Source organism: Neolamprologus multifasciatus, chromosome 23 (assembly GCF_963576455.1).
Source record: "Neolamprologus multifasciatus chromosome 23, fNeoMul1.2, whole genome shotgun sequence".
NCBI lineage: Eukaryota > Metazoa > Chordata > Actinopteri > Cichliformes > Cichlidae > Neolamprologus > Neolamprologus multifasciatus.
Window position 1 is genome coordinate 12,976,252 of NC_140460.1, and position 22,491 is coordinate 12,998,742.

Sequence of the window (22,491 nt, forward strand, 5' to 3'; positions counted from 1 at the left end):
ACGAATGTTAAACAGATGAATTTGTGCTTCTTTACCTGCTGTAGTCTTTATGACGTCTGTAGTGTTCCTCAGGCCCATAAAATCAAACTGGTACAGACGCCAGGACTTTTGGTCAGCCGCCTCCACAGAGTTCTTCCTCCACTTGTAAATCATTTCATCTTGTGGGTATCCATCTGCAATTACACAGAGCATATGTGTGTGTGACCCTTGGCACTACATGTCACATCCTAACGATGGATACTCTGTGCAGACAGACCTAGGGCCACCCGGAGCAACATTTGTCTTGAGGTGGATGCTGGCTAATGAAAAGACTGGGATGAAGACAGAGGCAAAAATAAAGCAGATTAAATGAAAGCTTTGGTTCAATAAGGTAGTGAGTCCATCTAAATGTTACGTCTGACCTTCACGAGCTGCACACAGAGCCTGGAAGCGCTTCTACAATTGTTCATGTGAGGTTAACGATGGGTTAATGATTCCATTTCTGCTCTGGTGTAATGCTAGCCTGAATCTTTAACACACACATAATCATTTTAAGTAGAAAAGCTAACAAAATTATGAAACTGCCTGACAGCAATTTGATTTAATAGGATTTCAATTAACAAAAAACATTAACCGTGAGGGAACTGCTAATTGTTTTCAAACATGCTTGATGAATGACTTCTATTAACATTTTCCACAAGTCTTCCATTCGCCATTTCCATTCTTCCATTAATGCTGTCATTAAATATTTACCAAACCCTTCGTAAACTAAAAATGTATAGAATACAACATCTGTTGAGAGCACCGCTTTATCCAAACTAACTTCATTCATGGCCTCTTACACTGGATTTGCATAAATCATTAGTAATGGCTCAAGGCAAGATACGTAATGCATCTGCAAGGGAACAAAATCCATATAATGCACATCAGCAAGAAAGGTTACAATAGTTAGCTAAAAGTATATCATAACAATGTAAAGCATAATATAATTCAACATAAAACAGGCTGATTATAAGCTTGACTCTATAAAAATATCTTTTTTTAAATAGCTGCTTCTTTAAAAGAGGAAGTAGAGTCTGTGCTGTGTAGAGAGAGCAGAAGAGAACTCTACAACCTTGGTAAAACTGCCTGAAAAGTCCGATCCCCACAAGTTTTAGAGCTGTTAGTGGGGTCAGCAGCAAAAAGTCTGAGGTTTCAGCAGGTCATGATTTACTGGGGAGATCCACCATGCAGGTCTTAAAAGTTAAAACTAAAAATTTAAAATTAATTCTAAAATGTTTGGTAAAACATGAAGAGAAGCCAAAACTGGAGTGGTGAGTGATCTTCTGTTGGCACCAGTTAAAAGTTCTGTGACAGGATTCTGCACAGTCTTAAAGTCTGAAGTAAAAAGACTGCTACAAAAATTCCAAATACAAAGAGATAAAAACATGAAAATTCATCTCAAGTTCAGCCTTTGACACCAGCATGATTGAACCGAAAAGTCTGAATTAGCTGATATGCCATCTAATTTAAAGCAAAAGAATCAGACCCAAAAGAGATCCCTGAGGTACTCCACGAGGCAGAACGGTTGTTTCAGACGTCAGCTGTTTCATACAAACAGTAACAGATTTATCCGAGAGATATGACAGGACAAGAACAACAACAAATAAAAATGTGTTTAATTTAAATCTGTGGTTATTTGGTCAAATCCAAATCCAATCCCATAACCAGCAAAAGCAGGTATTGATCCATATGCATGTTTTCAGAGACTGGGATATCTAGATGACTGTGGGTTCACTGTTCACATTGTAATATATCATCATTAATATCAGTATCAGCAGCCACTTTAATCGGTACACCTTGCTAGTAGCAGGTTGGCTTGTCATCACACAGTTGCTGCAGATTTGTCGACTGCACGTGTATGATGTGAATCTTCTGTGATGACTGTGGAGGCTGTGAGTGTGGGTACAGTCATTCAGTCACTGCTACGTTCAAGAAGCCAGTGTGAGATGATTTGAGCTTTGCAACACGGTGTGGTATCCTGCTGGAAGCAGCCATCAGAAGATGGTACACTGGGGTCATAAAGGGATGGATACAGTCAGCAACAATAGTCAGGCAGGCTGTGTGTTTATATGATGCTCAGTTGATACACGAGCAGCAGCCAGAACCTTGGACACAAGGTAGAGTGAATGCTTTCATGATGTTTACACCAAATTCAGACTCTACTGACAGTAGAAGAAATCGAGACTCATCAGACCAAGCAAAATGTTTGCAATTTTTAATGCACCCATGTAAACTGTAGGCTCAGTTTCCTGTTCTTAGCCGACAGCAGTGTAACCCAGTGTGGGATGCTGCTGTAATCCAGCAGTCTGGCCTTTCTCCATCTCTCCTCTGACCTCTGACATTGATAAGGCAGAGAACTGCTGCTCTTTACACAGGTGCCTAAAGAACGCAGAGTTACTTCTTTTGGTCAGGTTGGAGACATTTTGGTGGTGGTTACCAGTTCAAGAGCAATGTCTCCAAATTTTCTGAATCATTTCCAGGTTTACATGGAAATATTTATTTGAATTCCTTTTTGGAAATTTGTTAAAATATTGGTTTGGTCTTTAAGAAAAAGAACTTTATTAAAAATAATAAACAAAACCATCAAAGTATCAGTATTTAAAAGTATCAGTGATGGAATTTTGTATTTAAAATGTTAGAAATTTGACATGGGAGTAGGGCTGCTCACTTAATCGAATTTTAATCTCGATTACGATCTCGGCTTTCAACGATCATTAAATATGACTGAGCCGATTATTAGCCCCTCCCTCGTGCTTTACTCTCGCGCTGCTCCGTGTGGCAAATCGAGCGCACCTCTCTGCATTTTGAACACATGTCACAACAATTAAGAGCAGCGGTCCCCAACCTTTTTTGCGCCACGGACCGGTTTATGCCCGACAATATTTCCATGGACCGGCCTTTAAGGTGTCGCAGATAAATACAACAAAATAAAACTAGTACCGGTACCGAAAAAAATAAAATGTATTCATAACACACGTGAAAAGACCAAGGAAAACCGAGTAAATGATAAAAACGATAACAAAATAACGCTGAAAACCGATAAAACCCCTGAAAACTATACATTTCACACATGAGCCTCAACTCTCGCGGCCCGGTACCAAACGACTCACGTACGGGTACCGGTCCGAGGCCCGGGGATTGGGGACCGCTGATTAAGAGGACCCGAGGGAAGCTCGGGAAGCTAAGCAGAAGTTATTTGGAGAGGAGAGTGACTGCTGTTGGTTGAAAAGAGAGGTAAAAAAAAACCTTCAGTGGTGTGGAAACATTATGGGTTCACGGAGTCAGACGTGGATCAAGTAGACATAGTGTATAAACTTTGCTACAGTGTCGTAGCTGCACCACAGAGCAACACTGCAAAGTTCACTAAACATAGATGTTTACATTTTTCATTTATTTTTTATATTGCAAACATTTGCACTGTTAGGGGAGACCAGGGATAGTTGTAACGTGGGTCAGTTGTAACACTTCCAATTTCTCCAATCAGGGCTAAGTTTCAAATGATGTGATTCATCCTGTACATGCCCAATTCAGTTCTGCTATCACATGTGAAAAATCAGCACATTTTGTCAAACACAGACAATTTAACACGAAAAAAAGTAATTTGTATGCCAAAAAGTAAGTTTTTCTACTTTATTTCAATTTCTAATAGCATTATCTGCTTTGCAGTTAAACTCATCAAACTTAAATTATGTTATTTGCATGTCTATGGGGATATATTCTGTGTATGTCTATGGGGATATATTCTGTGTAGGTCTTTAGTGCTAATGTTTTAGCCGTTGGCTGTAATGTTAGCTAGTTCATGGCTATAGGAGTCTGGGTCAGTTGTAACAGCAACAGTCTAGGTCAGTTGTAACAATAATGCAGATGTTACAACTTACCACACTATTACTTTAACTTATATTAAACAAGTTGGGGCAACGACATCAGCAGAGAGAGGTTCACTGGCATTTGTATATGCGGTTAATGTCATTGGCAACACAATTCCTCCACTGTTTGTGTTCCCACACATACATTATGCAGACCACTTTGTCAGAGATGGACCAGTAGGAAGTATTGGTAGTGGAAATAAATCAGGATGGGTGCAAGAAACAGATTTCCTCATCTTTCTGAAGCACTTTGCAAACCACACCAAGGTAAGCCATGATAAAAAGTAATGGAATTGCGATGCTGGTGAACAACTACATTTTTTCAGCTTCATTGTTATGTTCAAAATTGGTGCAAGAGTTGTAGGTTATAATGCCCACTGAGCCAATGAGGCCAAAATCAAGGAAGACCAATCAAAATTAATGAAATATTCAGTTGCAGAAAATTCCATAATTTGTCTTTTTTGGGGGGTTGGCATATGTTCAAAAGCTAGATTTCTGCATTCTGTCACACACATACATAGCTACATAAATGGCTCTAAGTGCATTCATGTGTTGAATAAACAAAGATTACATGTTAATGTTTTGTTAGTACCCTTATTTCATTGTGTTACATTTTACCCCAGGATATGTTACAACTAACCCAGACTATGGGGTTAATTGTAACATTTCACTCTTTGTGTTTGAGACCATACCATGCAATAGGTAATTGTGCTGCAGAGAAAATAGCTGTACTATTTAATAGCAGAGACATGTAAATACTTTGCATTACATTTTGAATCCACTACCTTAAAAGAGCTCTAATTTACAGACAGAAATGTGAAAAATGTTACAACTATCCCCGGTCTCCCCTATCAGTATTTGCACACTATTTTATATTATTTTTTGACAATCTTTAAAGTCATTATTCAATACATTGTTATTGTTAAATAAATATCGTCAAATAATCGAGATCTCAATTTCAGTGAAAATAATCGTGATTATCATTTTTGCCATAATCGAGCAGCCCTACATGGGAGTGAGGACTCCTATTTGTAAAAGTGTCATGCTCCTTACCAGAGATTGTATATTTTTCATATACTGCTCATGCTCCTGACTGAAAGTGCAGTGTTGTGGTTTTTGCCTCTGCTGCACTTGGAGCTGGTATCTCAGTCTCTTCTACAATTGATTTTTCCCCGAGCTCTGGTGTAAAATTGCAAGTGTGCAGATCTATAAAGCTGATTAGCTGACAATGACGAATGAGGTTTGTCATTGGTATTGTTTTTTCTGTTTAATTCTGTTGTAATGAAGCTACAGTAGCTGCACCTGAAGCATCTGGCTGTTTCACAGGTTCCCAAAGGAGAAAAATAGGTCAGTGTCTTTGCGTGATCATTTCTGCAGGAAATCCAGTGAAAAAGAGATTATCAGGATCATACAATAACACTACTCATTTAAAACTGCAGGAAATTGGATAGCTCTCAGTAATGACCTGGAAATGAAGGACTCATCTGAAAACATGTAATATCCTCAGTAAACAGTTTTTATTACTAAGAGTTACAATATTCCCTCCAAAATGTTAATTTCTCACAAAAACATGCAGAAGAACCGAGTGATGTTGAGGAGAGTAATGATCTACAGACACATTTATCAAATAGCTGGTAAACAGAGTGCAGTGGTTAAAAGCATGGCAATGACCAAAAACAGAATAACAAAAGAATAAGAGCGAACACTAGTTTTACTAATAAGTACACGTGTAAACTCCTTATGGACACGATTTTGGAAGTCAACTAAAAAAGGACAATAAAACAAACTCTTAGGAAAAAAGTGTGAGACTAAACAAATGGAGGAAGTTAATGGTGACTTTAAGGTTGGATGAGCAGTTTTCTCTGATAACTTTCTCACCTAATAAATTCAATTCGGTTTTATTTGTATAATGCCAAATCACAACAACAGTTCTTTCAAGGTGCTTTATATTGTAAGATCAAGACCCTACAGTAATCATGTAGGGTCTTTATTTCAGTAATTAATGAAAATAAAACTATTATATATAGTTGATATATTGCACAAACCAGAAACATTCAAAACATGAATAAAATATATGAAAACAATATATTTGGATACAAAGTTTTAGTGTGATAAGATTGCATGACTTCAATCAATCCAGCACGTGTATGAGATAGTACTCTTTATACAGCTTTGTAGCTCAAAGTACTTTACAGAACAACATATGCAAAACAGCCCCCAGCATAGTCGCAAACACACACACAAGCCCGTTCAGCTATCTTAGAGAGGACCTTCATTGACATAGACGTTTCCCTAGCGCCTTACCTTAACCCTAACCATTAAAAATGAATGCCTAACCTTAACCCTTACCCTATACCTAATCATAACCTAATTGTAACCCTGACACCAAAACCACATTTTGAGCCTCAAAAAGGCCTTCAAATTTGTGAGGACCTGTGTGTGTGTCCTCACAAGTGACTGCTGGTTCTCACAAGTATAATAGAATGCAGATTTCGGGCCTCACAAAGATAGCTAGACAGGAACACACACACAAATAAAAAAATAAAATAAAACCAGATTAAAAAAAGAACAATAATTGAGAGTATTAAAAAAAGTACAATAAGTAATTTTAAAAAAGGTAAAAAGTGTGAGCAGAATTAATATTAATTCAAATAAAAGTCAGGTCAAAAAGGTCTTTAGGTCTTTAGTTCGGCTTTATGCATTAACATTAATGAACAGTTTCACCTTCTAACCTTTCTTACTTTAGAGTAAGTAACTTTCATAACACAGACGGGTAAACCACACCTGCTTAAAATAAGTTATAAGCTGTATTCCTCCTCACATGAGTGGGTAACAGAAACATACACTGGGCTGTTTTTGCTTAAACAAATAGTAAGAAAGCTTAAATTCAAAAACTGTCCCCATCACCCTTAATTCAGCCAGAAAGCACTGACTTATGGATGTACATAAAGTTCAAATTAAGGATGATGACAGCCTGATGTTACTGAACAGTTTAGTTACAAAGAGCAGCTAAAAAAATATGTAGATGGGGTGCTATCAAACTCCCTAAAAATATGAAGGTACAGCAAAATATTATGACAAAAGTTGTGTTAAGTTTGTGTTTCCAGCCACCTGGAACAGGTATTACACCTGCCCTTCCCTGTGCTCACTATTTACTTCAGCACTGTGTGCCTGCTGTCTGTTTCCACAGGCTATAAAGAGCAGGAAGTCAGCCTCCTGAGTGCTTGGAAAAAAGGTTGCTGATGGGTCTGAACAAAAATCAGAACGATGAGTTGAAAGACTATAAAACATTCTGTAAAACATCTGTGAAGTTTACATTTAAGATTAGGATTAAACTTCACATCAGAGGAAACCCCTCGCATGTTTTCTGCTTCTCATGTGCTGAACAGAATCTATATCCTGCTCTCTTCATCTGTGTGCACTGCATTGAATCATGTGCCGTGTTGATTATTCTAATCCTCCAGAGGCATGATGGCTTTTAAAATAAGCAAATCTGACTTAATCTAATCTTAAAACTGACACATCGTCATGGAAACCAGCGTAATGTCAGTTGGTAAGAAAGTGGGTTTATTGGATGACAGCAGGATGGGTCCACAGTCGAGGCTGATCAGCGAGAATATTTTAAACCCTAATAGGCAACACAGGGCGCAAGGTCTCATCACAGCAATTCAATCCTCTAATTTGAGAGGCCACTGAAGGTCCACTGCAAATAACACATCACAGACACCTCAAGCTTCAAGTTAGACACGTTTCTACATTCACTGTGAGCCAGGTTTACTGGATGGTAATGGAGGAGCGAGCCTGAAATCAAGACGGAAACTGCGATGTAAACATCCACAGCATCATATCGTTGTTCCACCTGATGATATCCTTGTGAAGCTGTAATTGTTAGCTGAGGCATGCTAGTCTGGTGAAAGCTGTAATGTTTAAAGATCCTTCAGTTTGGCCTGTGGACAAAACAAGTGGCCAATGACTGGAAGTATAAAACTAGACTGTAACATCTGTACTGGGTGATCTGCTACAAGTAACAGATGTTTAAAAGCCACCAAAAAACAAACAAGCACAGACTGTAATAAAATATGGATGTAGCCGCTGTGACATCCCGTCTGGTTGCCAGTTTCAAAGCATCGGTTTTAGTATTTTGAGGACAGAAATGACTAAATTATGCTAAATAATCAGCTAACACTGGTCAGCTATGTTCATAAACTGTTGGACCTTTCAACATGGGAGTGTATGGGGACTTACTCACTTTTAAGCCAGCCTGAAATGGAATCTTGGATGAACTGTTATTTTTGGCCCCGCCATGCTTTATGGCAGGGGTCGGCAACCTGCGGCTTTTTAATCCGTATAGTGCGGCTCCGCGTTGCTTGGGGAAAATAAATTAAAAGTATTTAGCTGAAGTGTATTTTATTTATGTTAGATCTTTTTTAACTTGTAGTTCTAAATTGGAAGATCATTGTAATATTGAAAAAAATAATTTTTTCATGGCTCAAAATAAGCGTCACACTCGTGGAAGCCGGTTAACCCGCCGAAACGCCGTGCATTTATCAAGACTTTCAACCCCAGGTAGGCTAATTATGGATCTTCGGATCCACATTATGACAGCAGCTATTCTCAACCATGAACTATGTTAAAAACAAACACCGCTCACGCCTCACAGATGACAGCTTACAGTCCTGCGTAAAGATGAAAGTGACTTCGTACAGCCCCAATTTGCAGACGCTGTGCGCAGAGGTTCAGGAGCAGAAGTCCCATTGTAAACATACCACGGCAGACCCGATGAACATGCTTTTCAGCATATCTTTATTGACCACTTCTCACGCATGGTTGCTGTACGCATACAGCCAGCTGTAGCTTTTCAGCTCACAGCTCGACACATACCAACAACAGCACAGAGAGCACAGACGTTAAGGCGGCGAGACGTGATGGCGGGTGCCGCTCAGGTACGTCCTCCTAGACCACGCCTCGCCACACACATCAACCAGGTAAAATACATATTTAGGCAGAATTTTGCAAATATCTATTTTTCTTTTTTCAGCAGCAGAGTGCTTTTTTTTCCAATTATTTTTTAAAAGCCAGGTCAAGGCTCCAAAAGCCCAAAGGCGATATAAGGGTGGCTGCTCAAAACAGTTTTTATTTGCTACATGGATCATTTTAGTTCAGCTGGGTGTCTTTCCTTTTGTTATATTTCTTTAAGAGTTCAAAATGTGTTAATTACATAAATAAAATGTAATTTTCTCTGTAGCACTTCATGGATTTCATAAGCAATACACCTTAGTTGTTCACACAAAGCATAAAGGTAAAAAACAATATATGCAGTGTTATCTTGATTTTAGATGTCAAAAAGTATTTGCGGCTCCCAATGTTTTCTTTTGCGTGGAAACCAGGTCCAAATGGCTCTTTGGGTGTTAAAGGTTGCTGACCCCTGCTTTATGGCATGCTTATTTTCTTTAAAATGTCCAGGCACTTCTGTATGAGCTTACTCAAAGAGATGTTGCTCAAATGTTGCCATGACTACTTATAACCACACTGAAATGAAAAGCTGAGGATAAAACCTGCTGCCTCTCAGAAATACCTGATTAAATTAAAGAGTTGTGGTAACCGTTTGGACAACTGCACAACAATTCTGGGACATGTGACATGGGTCTTCATAATCTCTTTCACACACATAGAGTAATCAGTTAATACAGTTTTTCCAGGTGGACGAACGCATCTGCTCTGCCAAAGTTTTAAAGCCTTTGTAGAGTCAGGAATGTTCCCACATTCTGGTTCTTATATAATGCCTCTCAAAGCACTTTATACAACTTGTCTCATTTACCCATCCACACAAGCTCTTATTCCTACACCTAAGTGCTTTTTATCTAATATTCACAATTCAATGAAAACATCATTGAATTCAGTTTCTTACCCAACGATACTTTGGCATATAGACTGGAGCTGCCAAGGTTCGAACCACCAAACTAATCGTTTGGTGGTTTTATGGTTCTTCCTTGAAGTAAACTACATCCTTTACATTAACTGTAAGAAATAAATGCCCCAAAACAAAACTACTAACTGAACAGAACATCTGCTTTTTGGAAAGGTGATATGTACAGGAAGATTTAACGCAATAGGCCACTGGATGCAGACATGTAAAAGTCTTTGTTATACCTAGGTCCTTTTTGGTCTTAATTGTTCTCCGTGTTTGTTCAATTTATGTATTAACACATGTTAATATATCCCAGTATACAAAGCAGGATCATATGGATCTTGTGTGACCCGTATAGCTCTGCTCATGGTGAAACAATGCACATAATTTGAAAATGCAGAGGAGTAAAATACATCCTGTACTTCTCATAAACATGGAAGATACAGGAGAAGATGAACACTGCACTGAACACAGTGTACTCACAGCTGGAGAAGATGAGCGGACATGAATGTTCATCCATTGGAAAGTTGTGCAGCTGCAGCTGGCACTCTGCGTTTATGGTCAACCTGCAAAGAGAACAAGATTTTCTTGTAATGAACCTCTTCTGCTTTGCTCCAGATGGTGTAAATTCACATTCAGGTTTTCAAAGTATGATCTCGATGGAATCGGTGGAATGTGAAAGGAGGAACAATCATTTAGCTATAAAAGCGTCCTCGCAGCTACATATTGGGGATTCAAGTATGATAATCAGCTAGTGTGATGCAGCTTCAAGTGTGAGAAACGTCTAAATCACAAAGCTACTGCACATGTGGGGACAGGCGACGGCAAAGAAGCTACTCTTCCATTTCAGTTTCAGCTTGTCCTTTGTAACCCCTGTAAAATGCTTCTTTATGTCCTTCCATGGTCATTTCTACCCAAAGAAAACATTGGCCATGAAACAAAACATCTGTGTAACATAATGTTAATACTGAGGGTTTTTTTTGACTTGATAGAAAGTGAAAGAAGAGAGAAAGTATTTTGTTTCTTCACATACTCTTTTAATAATTTACAAAATCTCAAAAATATGCTCAAATCCTTTTTAGGCCTCAAGCATATAGAGCACTTCATGTTATACATTTTATTGGATTTTACTTCCAGTTTGGTTTAGTTTCCTATGAGGTTTCTGGCCCACCTTGTTCAGCTATACAAGCTGAATGCCTCGTTACTCTTTGCAGTTAAGCTTTCCAGCTTTGTTAAAACAGATCTTCAGATTTTCCTTCTGTGTCAATGTTGCCCATTCCTTAAACTCTTGCTTCAGCCTGTGCCTCTGGGAATTTGATTGCACTGTTTGTTTTGGGGGTATTTTTTTTTATTTGCTCTTTTGCCTGCACATTGCTGCCTTCAGATTAAGCCGATTAATATAAATTTGAAATTTAGAATAGGCAAAATTATTATTTGATCCAGGGCTGAATCTCTAAGTTTACTCACTTAAAAAGCAACAAACAGACTCTTCTAGTTTGAGAGACAAACAAAAAACTAAAATCAAACAAAAACAAATATTATAAAAGTTGCATATTAATTTGCATGCCATTGAGGGAAATAAGTATTCAATCTCCTAGCAAGACTTTGTACTTGGCGGATAAACTCTTGTTGGCCCGCACAGCGGTCAAATGTTTCTTATTTTCGGTCAGCAGGTTAGCCCACATCTCACTTATGTGTTTCAGATCCTGGAAGCGAAGCTCTAACTCTGTTTGGCTGTTGAACTCGCTGACGTATTTCAGTCATTAATTCTTTAAGTTACTTTACAATGAAAAACTTGAAAATTCTGTGATTGTAACTGAGACTGAATAACATCTGAAGATGCCACTCTGGACTCGTTAATCCAGTGGTTCCCAAACTTTTTTTGCTGGGCCCCCCTTGTTTTACAAGAAAAATGTTCGCGCCCCCCCTCGCGCGCGCGCACGAACACATCCTCCAACCACACACACCCATATTTTGCTCCATTGCAGTTTATTTCACACCTCAAACATTTAGTAAACAATTAAGCAAATACAAGTAATCTGCAATAAATGACAGGTAGTAAGAAAATAAACTACTAAGTATTTTACGCTACATCCACACCTACACGGGTATTTTTGAAAACGCAGCTGTTTCGTCCACACGTAAACAGCGTTTCGAATCACCGAGAACGGAGATTTTTAAAACTCCTTTTTTGCGTTTACATGTGGACGAGGAATACAGAGTTCCTCACTCAACGTCAAAGGTATGTGCCTTTTTTCACGTCACGCTGCGCGCCACGTTATTGTTTACATGAGATGAATTGCAGAATGGCAGATAGAGACAAAATACTGTTAATCTGACTATCTGCAGGTTTTACAGGCTTACATATACACGCAGTTACTGTCGCTCCATTTAGAAAGGCAGAGGCGTCACGGTGTAATTATTTTACATGTAGTTGTTTTTTTTCCCTGTGTAATAATATTCAACATTGCTATCAATACATTTTTCAAAATAATCCCTATGCAAAATGGTTTCAAAAACATAAACAACTGTTGGATGCTGTTTGTCCGTGATTTGAACCGGAGGAACAAATTGTGGCAGGATCAGCCTGATATTATTTGTATCCCGCTGTAACTTTACTGTATAAAGAGCTAACATCTCCAAAATGTCAGGAGTAGTTAGTCATTACAACAAATGTTTGTGAACTACAAATCAAGAATGTGGGATACTGTTTGTCCGTGATTTAAACAGCCCAGTGCTGCTCCCAACAAAGGGAAAACCAATTCTGCAGGGGAGACCTACCTCGGCACTTGTGCAGGTGAAGCCAAAGGGAAGATATGCTTCACCATATTTTCTAGTCTTTGGCTTAGAAGTTGGTTTGGAAACATATTCAGCGATGCTTCATCTCCTGCTTTGCGTTTGTGTGGGCGCCCGTGCTAGCAGTGTCCAAGTGTTGTTGTTTTTTTTTTTTTCCCCTTTTCATGCCGCGCCCCCCCTGCAATGGCTCTGCGCCCCCCCTAGGGGGCGGGCCCCACACTTTGGGAACGTCTGCGTTAATCTATCATTTTGTCTGGTCACCTTTGGGGCAAAGGTCACTGTTTCAGGGCAGACAGCCGATACAATAGACGAAACATTATATTCCTTTCACCAGTCACTGTGTATTAGTGGAGGCAAATTTTAAAATGTAAATTATAAAACCAAGCCTCTATCATCAGCCCTCCACCACCGTGCTGTGGTGCCACGTTCTTTTAAGACAAAAGAGACTTCTCCTGCCTCCTTTCAAACAAACCATACTTGTTCAGTCTTTTTCGAATTGTACTGTTATGAACGTTAACATTTAACGTGTTAACTGAAACCTGTAGAGTCTGAGATGTAGCACTTATTTTTCCTCCAGTTTCCGAGGATTTCACGGTCTGACCTTGGAGTGAATTTACTGCGACATCCACTGCCTTGGATGCTCTTCATTTATGAATAATCTTTCTCATTGTACTGCTCATTGTTACTGCCCATTCCAGATTAATGGGCAGTAGCACAATAACTGCTCAGGATTGAGATATCTCTCTGAGAATAGTCCATCTAACTCTACTCCATGTTCCATGTTCTAAATGTCCCACTGCCACACATGACAGGACACAGCAAGAGGGGACCAATGGCTTAGATCTTTTTTAGTGACACAAGGTGAATGTACATAATTTTATACAGTTTTCATGGCTTTCTCTGGCTGACTGTGCACTTGTGACAGCTTTTATTGTCCTTCAATGGATTTATAAAACTCAAAAGACAGTCATTTAGGTTGCTGTATCCCTCTCCCCAGGTCTATGTGATTGTATTTGACATAAAATAATAATATAATTAATAATAGAAAGGTGTAAAGCTGTACTGAGATATAATTAAAATAATAATTTAAAAAAAAGACAAAACCAAAAAGAGCAAATGACATTTCTTATTTCACTGAAAAAAAGAGGCTACAGGAAGTGATGAGGATGCCTTGACCTCTTTTTACATAATGGAATTGGTTCTATTCACACATCAAACCATGTGACTAATCAACCATTAAAATAAGGAGAAAAAATCTTAAAGCATTATATTAATTATTCCAAAGTGGCTTTATAAAAGGAATGCTCTGTACGTGTAGATTACATGTGTCACATTAACAAAAAGACGGTAAAAAGCGAAGAAAAGCAGAGAGAAGGATCTTTGCAGAGTGACTCTGGTGTGATCTTTCAGCCTCATTAAGGCATGGAACTGGGACAATACGATGCACGTGGGAGAGGCATGGATATCACAAAATGTCATCTCTGTTTACTCCAGCTAAGCCAGTGCACAATTAATACCAAATGACATTTCATAGCCTTCCCTCATGCCATCAGCGGATATTACTCCTCAAAGTTTGCACGCTTCTGAATAGTCAATAGAGCTTCATGAGGACCAATCTTTGTTTATGGCTTGACTTGGACATCGAAATGCGGCTACTTCTTTGTTGGATTTACTACTCTGTGTGAATAAAAAAAAAGTCTGATAGCCTTTAAAGACACTACGTGTGGAATACTTTGCAATACAGTTGCCTCAACAGAAAATGTCAATTAAAAAATGTGAAGATGTCAAACATAAGGGCAGCTACAAAAAGACTGAGGACAGTCGAGAGATGCTTATTAGCGAAGGAGCATTTTATTATAAATGTGAAGTGCTGCAATTACAAAGAGTGCTCGAGGGCACGAGGGTAGATGCCTCTGTAAATTGGTCTTGTATCTCAAGCAGCCAATTTGCACTTACAATTGTTGAAGATAGAGGCTAATTGCTCTTGCACTGCTCTGTTTGGAGAATGTTTCCATCCCAAATGGTGCTGCCTTCATTTTATTGTTAAATAAGGACGCTAAATTTCCTTACAAGATGAAATGAATGGATGTTGCTGGCTCAAAGGCGACACGGCACAGAAAACATCAAGATCCAGAAAAGTAATTACAAAAATGTACCATAGCATATTAACACATGCATAAATGTATGTTATTTATGTGTAAGGACAAGAAAGATATTGTGGACAAAACAGGACACCCCCCATAATCTTTAGTTACAATATTATAGTTAGTTAAATGGTCTGATTGTTCAAATATATATTTTCTTTGATTGTGGTAAAATAATGTGTGCCCCAGTCTCCAAAAATGACATAGTGCAGGAAGGGTAGCTATTCCTCCATTACACCACAAGAGGGAGTATCCCCTAAAATGAGCAGCTCTAGCGGGAGTAAATAAGCCCAGCCACTACCCATAAGGCAGTGCGTCTTATGGGTAGTGGCCTTACAACACGAGTTGTGTGAGACTGCAAAAGTGTGTAACGTTGTGCTATGTCCATACATATATTTGCAGGTAAGCAGATATAAATAACTTAAAATGTATCTACAGATGAGTCCATGGGGTTGCAGAGAATGTGGGAAAGTTGGCCGTTAATCCCCACTATGTGTCATTAGTATATAAGTTATTGGTAGCGATGTGAATTAGCCGTGACGCTAACAATTAGCAGCTAGATCTAATTCATTAGTTTGTGCGGAAACCTCGTGGCGCTTTTGTGGATTTATACCTGTACCGGGCTGTAACAGCAGATATAGACTGGTGGATCACACTATTTTGTTTATGTTTATTTCATTGTTACACTGTAAGAAATATTAGTGATTTGAGTTTAAAGACTAACCATAAGGCAGTGCGCCTATAAGAGTTGTGTGAGATTGCAAAAGTGTGTAACGTTGTGCTATGTCAATGTATATATTTGCAGATACAGTAAAGGCGAACTCACTGGTTTCAATTCATTTTAATCCAAGTGTGCAACATATGTACCCAATTTATGGTACATTTATGGTACTTATTATTGATGATCACTTAGAAGGAATGATGTCACAGGGTTATTTTAGTTATTTTACTTTGTACAAACAGAAATGCCACGTTTACGCAGAGGATTAATTTGCAGGTTTTATGCAGGCAATTTTCTGGACTGGGGAAAATTTTATGTTCTTGCAAGGAGTTAAAAGCAGACAGAGGACATTTGTTTTGCATTGCTGTTACATGCTGTGCAATAAAATAAAATGCCATCACATACTGAAGACAAAACATCCGATCACTTAACGCCTCTTCCTGCTAACTCGAGCAAAATTAGCAGTAAGAACAGTAACATTATCTTAACAACTGAAAGAATAAAGCCCACACTGCAGCATTTCTTCCTGTAATTGACCCTGTGCACGAGAAAATGCTAACTTCCTGGTTTGAGACCGGATGTGGGGTTGTACATTTCCGGTAGCTTTACTTTGCGGTCAATTGCTACTGCGAAGATATACTCCAAAATTGATGTCCAAAACTCGAAAACGGAACGATCGCGTTAAGTTACAAAGAGGAGAAGGTGGGAACACTCACCACTGTTGTGTCATAAAAATCTAATGATCAATTTTGACGTTTAAAGAGTTTAGATCGATCAGTTGTTTACATCATTAAACACAAGCAGAACTGCATCACCCCATGCAGAAGACACATCGTCCACATTCAGAAGCACATCTCTGTATAGTGACTGGTCTTATGATTTAAACAGGCAAATGTTCAGCATTCAAACTACAGGTTAACAATAGTCAAACCAGATGTTTTCCCCGTTATGTCGATATCAGCTAGTCAAGTACACATCTACACAGCATGTTAACAAACCGTGAAAAAAAGCCACACAAAAAATTAATGACTGCTGGTAACGGTTTCTATACATTAGTATTTACGAAGGGTATGTTGTGACTTACCCTCAAAATTACAGCGGTCCCTCGCTATAACGCGGTTCACCTTTCACCTCGCTGTTTCGCAGATTTTTTAGTGCAAGTTTGCATGCTTTTTTACGTCCTGCGTCCTGATCGCTGCAGACGATCTCCTCCGTCTCTCCTGTACAGTACAGAATCGCTCCATCTATCGCTAGCAGTGTGACTCTGAAGTGCAGTGCTGTATGTCCACGATGTACACGAAACGTTTTGCACCGTCAAAAAATTAAATTGGCTACTTGATTTCACCTATTGCTGGTTATTTTTAGAACATAACACCCGCATAAACGAGGGACAGCTGAGAAATATAACATTTGAATCCATTTTCTCTTTTCCCCTGAAGCGTGGGGGAAAAATATCGACAAGTCGATGAACATCATTTACAGATATATTGGGTAAATGCCCGAGACATCTATAGAAATGTAAATCGCCGCTTTATTTATTTATTTGCTTAACTTGTTTTGGACCGTAAACAGGGCGCGAATAGGACACCGGAAACAAAGCTCCCCACAGGAGTTTCCGCACCGGAAGTAGCATATGCTAACGTGCACATAGTCAGTGAGGGAAGTGATATTTGGTGGCACATCAGTCCCACCTAAAAACACTGAAACTGGCTCAAATTACAGGATAAATGAGGACAGTGAGAACACAAAGACCTTTATAGAGAGCACATGTATTAGAAGCTTAAATGGGGCCCGAATGAAACAACATACATTTCAAATTTTATTTATAAGCACAAATAAATCTATTGTTGCACTATGTTCACTATGTTATACTTTAACTATTTGTGTACATAATACTATATTGTCAAATTATGATTATGTGTCGAGTATTAAAACAAACAGAACTAAGAAATGAGCAAATATGGGGACAGACGTAAGAATGTGTGTATGCCATATGCTATTTATGGCACCTCATGCATACTTAATGGATATACAAGTTTATGCATATACAATTAAGCCATGCTGAGAAGCATAGAGGCAAAAGAACACAAAAGAATGAGAATCTTTGTCCTGGAGAGGCCCAGCAAAGAGCCCAGACTTAAAATGCACCTGAACACTTTGACTCAATGCTTCAACTGCTCTACAAAGTCCAGCAGAAACGGTCTAAATACCTTTCAAAGTTTTCAGTTCAAAACTTCAAAAGCATTTCTTCTGGTGGTGGTTGGTACCATCCCCTCGCAGCAGCCTAATAATTGGCTGGGTGTGGAGTTTGCATGTTCTCCCTGTGCCTGCATGGGCTAAATGGACTGAGCTTTATACAGTCCTTTTCTACTCTGCTTCAGTACTCAAAGTGGTGAACAGAACATGCCTCAGTCACCCATTCACACACATTCATTGAAGCACTTGTTTCTACACCAAAGTGCTTTCTAGCTAACACTCACATAACAGAAAGCAACTTGGGGTACACTATCGTGTCCAAGGATACTTTGGCATTGGATTGGAGCATCAAACCACTAACCTTTTGATTATTAGACGACCTTTTCTACCCTCCAGAGCTATTTATGTAGACACACTGTAGCAAAGTGGCAACCTGTCTAGGATGTACCCCATCTGGACAGCTGGGATATGCTCCACCCCCAAGTTTAATAAGCGGCTACAAAAATTAACTGAAGAATGTATGGATTAAGTACAGGGAGGTTCATCTTTGTATGCATATAACTGGGGCATGATTTTCACAGAGGCAGTTGCAAGTGAAGAAGCGTTTGTGGTTAGTGATCGCACTAGATTTTTAGGGCATGGTACGCTTTCTCCGGACGCTGAACTGGACTTTGGGGGTCAGGTCAATTCGCAGGACTAAAGGGTTCCTTACACTCTCTGACGGTGTCTCCATATTTGTCCGGGTACGCTGAGGGACAATTCTGCATATCTTCTGACTGTGTTATATTTCAGTAAAACATGAACAGATGTCTGTGTTGAGTTCTGTCTTTACCTTAAGGTATAAAGTATCTTCCCATCGTTCCATATCCTGAGCAGCTGGTTAGGCATTGTAATCCAGTGGGAATCTGCAGTCTTGGAGTTTCTGAAGATGGTGTCAGGTAGCCAAATAAGTCCAACCATGTTGCTGTTCAGAGTCAGTATTTTCATTGTGCTGTTGTATCTGAGGCGACTGTCCGTCCACGTCTGGGCAAAGATGATGTCAATTTGATATTCCTAGAAAAACAAAACCAAACAACGCATCATTTTTTTTTGCCATATTATAATCCAAACTATTAAAAAATGAAATATTAATGCTGTTCTGTGGCTATGGGGAGAAAACAGGTGCGATGTCACCACCAGGATTATTGATTTTCTGTTTGTGAATGACTCTTTATAGGAGTATTGTGTGTGTCAGAAACACATGAGTCTATACCATCAATCATGTGTCATTTTCACCAGGGGGAGCGTCTATCATTTTACGTATTCACTTGGCCATATGTGACCAGTGATGCTTATTCCATCATTGGTCTGACCTTTCAAATGCTACATTATTTTTTTATCAATTTGTATTTTTTTGAATAAAATGATAATTTACTACAATTAATGTGAAATATGTAAATGAGAATGAGACAGCTGATGGACAGACCGATGGCATGCCTGTGTTAACGAGCAGACCTGTGAAATGTAAAAAAAATAAATAAATCATATTGTTAAACACACTGCTGCTCACTGTATTCATTAAAATACTCAAAATCTTTTAGTTGTCCTTCATTCAAGCCTGAAGAGTAGGATGGACAGAGCTCTCCAGTCTGCAGCATCAAGACTCAAGAACAATTTACCACTTCAGCTCCATTTAGCTGACTCTGTGAAGTCTTTAAAAGAAGAACAATTGAATAGCATTCATTTTAAACTACAAAAACCCCGTCCATGACCATCTGTCCATCCATCCAATTCAGGATCGCAGGGTGGCTGGAGCGTATTCCAGCTGCCATTGGGCAAAAGGTGGAGTAGACTCTGGACAGGTTCCCAATCTATGTCAGGGCTAACACATTCAAACTCACATTCACACATTGTTCTGCATTTTTTAACCCTGAGAGTTTCATAAGGTGATATCCACATGAAAAACGTTTTAGGCATGAAAAATACATTTGAAACTGAGTGTTTTCTAATATTTCACTGGAGAAAAGAAAAAGTGCATTCTGGGTAAATTGTCAAGGCTCCATATCACCAAGTGCAATAGGTGGCTGCTCAGTACAGGTTGGAGCAAATCACAGGTCTCCTTTTACTTACATTTGATACCACGATCATTTTGTAGCCATTATTTCTTAGTCAAATTATTTTCGAATTTTCATGGTAAAGTGAAAACTGAGCCTCTGACATTCTCTCACTTATTTATATTTTTAGTCTTGTCTCACTCTACTTCTTATCTAACTCTCAAATACATTATCTGAATCTTATCTCACATAGGTTTTTAAATTCTCTCCTAATATTAAAACTACTTACTAACTCTGCCAAGAGTTATTATCAAAAAGCTTATATGTAAGTTACAGTCTCCCATTTAAGCAGGGAGGAAAATGTGAAAATGAATCCAGTAGCATACCACCGAAGAGCCGATGATGCTGTTGATATAAAGTCTTTTTTTCATGGTTTAAAACCAAACAAATATACTGTTATGGCACTTCCTGGTATTTGTGGTGGTTTTAGCACCTGAAGGTGTAAAGTGGCAGTGAAAAGCCTCTTCCTGAATTTCTCATGAGTAAATATATGTTCTCAATGTACAGTTCGGCCTGGTGTTGCTCTTATAAGCAAGCACGACTTCAATCGGTACGCTGAAATCCTGCACTCTATGGTAGCAGCGCTCATGGAGTTGTGGAGGTTTTCTTGGTCTGCAGATGATGCTTAGACATTCACTCAGTACTTTCATTTTTAAAACCTAAGAAAATAAAACTAAAACAAAAAGTTATTTAAGACACAACGTGATTAAAGAACCACATCACTATTACATTAATTGCACATAGGATGACTGTTAACAATTGACTGTTATTCAGAAGATACAGTAACTATCCGTGTTGTGACAAGAAAACATATAAATCATGTAGATGAGCAATGATGAGTCGTGCTAGTGCGATCTGCGGTATGCCAAGCTAAAATTCTCCACAGCAACAGCTGAGTTCTTACGGTCCTTTGGTAACAATACAGACGAAGTGAAGCATAATGAAATTAATGATAGCCTGCCTTCCTCCAGCAACCTACATCTTTTTATTCTGCTGCCACCGCCGGAGATGCATTTGACCTTTTACCCAGTCTCTGCACCAGTTTGAATAGCTCACCAATTAGAAGGAAGTCCATAATCAAGAGAACCACTGGGTACTCATGACCTTTAATTGTGTGGTGCTCAGGGGAAAAAAATGTAAATAATATCCAGCACTTAATGACCAGTGAAAGAAAAGAGCTGCAGATCAAACAATGAAACTTAATATGAGCTGAATCACATCTGGAAACAGTCAGCTGCAGGTGGAGGGAGAGACGTAACCCTTACACAACAGCATTTCTAGCTTTGAGTGTCTTGTATAATTTCACATTAGAGGTAATTTTAACTATTCTGAAGGAGTATCGATCACACTTCCCCTCCCTGCTGCTCGCAGCTGCTTCCAGTCATTACAGCAGGTGTTGCTGTGAAGAAAATGGGTCTTTCACCTCAAATGCCTCAGAGGAGCAGCTATATTAAGGCTGCTGATGTAGAGATACTGTACATACTCATGTTAAATTTAAAGGTGCTGATGTGCGTTACAAATAGACTCCACATAATCGTTTCATTCAATATAAAGTACAGAATAAAAGATGTTCATCTTTCACTTTAACCAACAAGGTTTTGATTTGCTGTCCAGTAAGAAAAAAAGAATACCGCAGCACGTGACAACAGCGTCTCCAGCTTTGTGTTGGCCGTTTGGGAAATGGCACACCTCATTTCGATATGGCAATGTCTCTCTACAAAAAGACAGAGGCGTGAAAATAATGATTTTCCCAATTTGGTGTGACCTTCATCCCATTTAACACTATTATGATTAACTGCAATGTCACCTGTGAGCCAGGTGTTATCAATAAACTGGAAGAGTTGGACCTCGTTATTGCTTCTGTGGCTAAATGGGACCAAATCTCTGCAACCAGGCCCGAGCACCTGTGGAAAGACCCCCACTCCCCTCACTGTGTGTGAGTAAACCATTAAATTTCAGTTTTTGGGGAGGGGGGAAGCATGTAGTTCTTTTGTGACGGCCGACTTCAAATTGGACAAACTTTGACCAATTGTGAACTGTCCCAACAGCTTGTGGCATTCAAGTTCCAGAGAAAACTGTGGAATAGTGGAAGCTGTCTTAGCTTGTTGCAGGTGCTGCACTATCATCCATTAAAGTACACCACTTCACAAAAAACAGTCAAAACTGTGAATCAGCCAGCACTGCAGCAATGCAGCTCACCTACTTCCTTCCATGTTAAATGCTTGGTCGCTCGTAACAACTGGAGGAGACACCACCAGTGTTGGGACTAACGCGTTATTAAGTAACGCGTTACAGTAACTACGTTATTATTGTGGTAACGAGCACGGTAACTAGTTATTATGCCAAAATCAGGAACGCGTTAGTCGTTACTGGGATTTAGATAGGATCGTTACTCGTTACTTCGTGTGGTGGCTATCGCGGAGCTTCCACAGATTCTGTAACATTAGCAAAAGGTTAATGCAGAAGGAAAAGAGACCCGAGGCAGTCGCCGGTCCAAGTGTGAACTGAACTTCAGGTAAGAAGTTATGACCCGCAGTCTATCTGGGTCAGATATAAACCAAGTTTAGGTGGAGTTTATTTTCGTTATTCTGACTTTTTCCGTACTGCGTACTAGCTAGCATGACGGAGTTTCTATACAGCTGGGTGGGTGCTATGAAGTTAATCATGTTGAACTTTATTTTGTTCATAAGTTATTAGAGTTGCCAACCGTCCCGTCTGGTATTCAGAGAAAATATTACGCGTTTCT

General features: G+C 39.1%; 1 protein-coding gene across 2 annotated transcripts in view; it reads right to left on the bottom strand.

Annotated features, from left to right (window-relative positions):
- The window catches only part of gabrg3 (gamma-aminobutyric acid type A receptor subunit gamma3), an 89,511-nt gene that overhangs the window by 13,528 nt on the left and 53,492 nt on the right, over positions 1–22,491 (bottom strand). For both annotated transcript variants that reach the window (XM_085150239.1, XM_085150238.1), the window contains exons 4-6: positions 18,485–18,705; positions 10,279–10,361; positions 36–173 (exon numbers count right to left, since the gene is read on the bottom strand). In XM_085150239.1, coding sequence (XP_085006365.1) covers positions 36–173; positions 10,279–10,361; positions 18,485–18,705 — 442 coding nt within the window. The remainder of the gene's footprint in view (positions 1–35; positions 174–10,278; positions 10,362–18,484; positions 18,706–22,491) is intronic.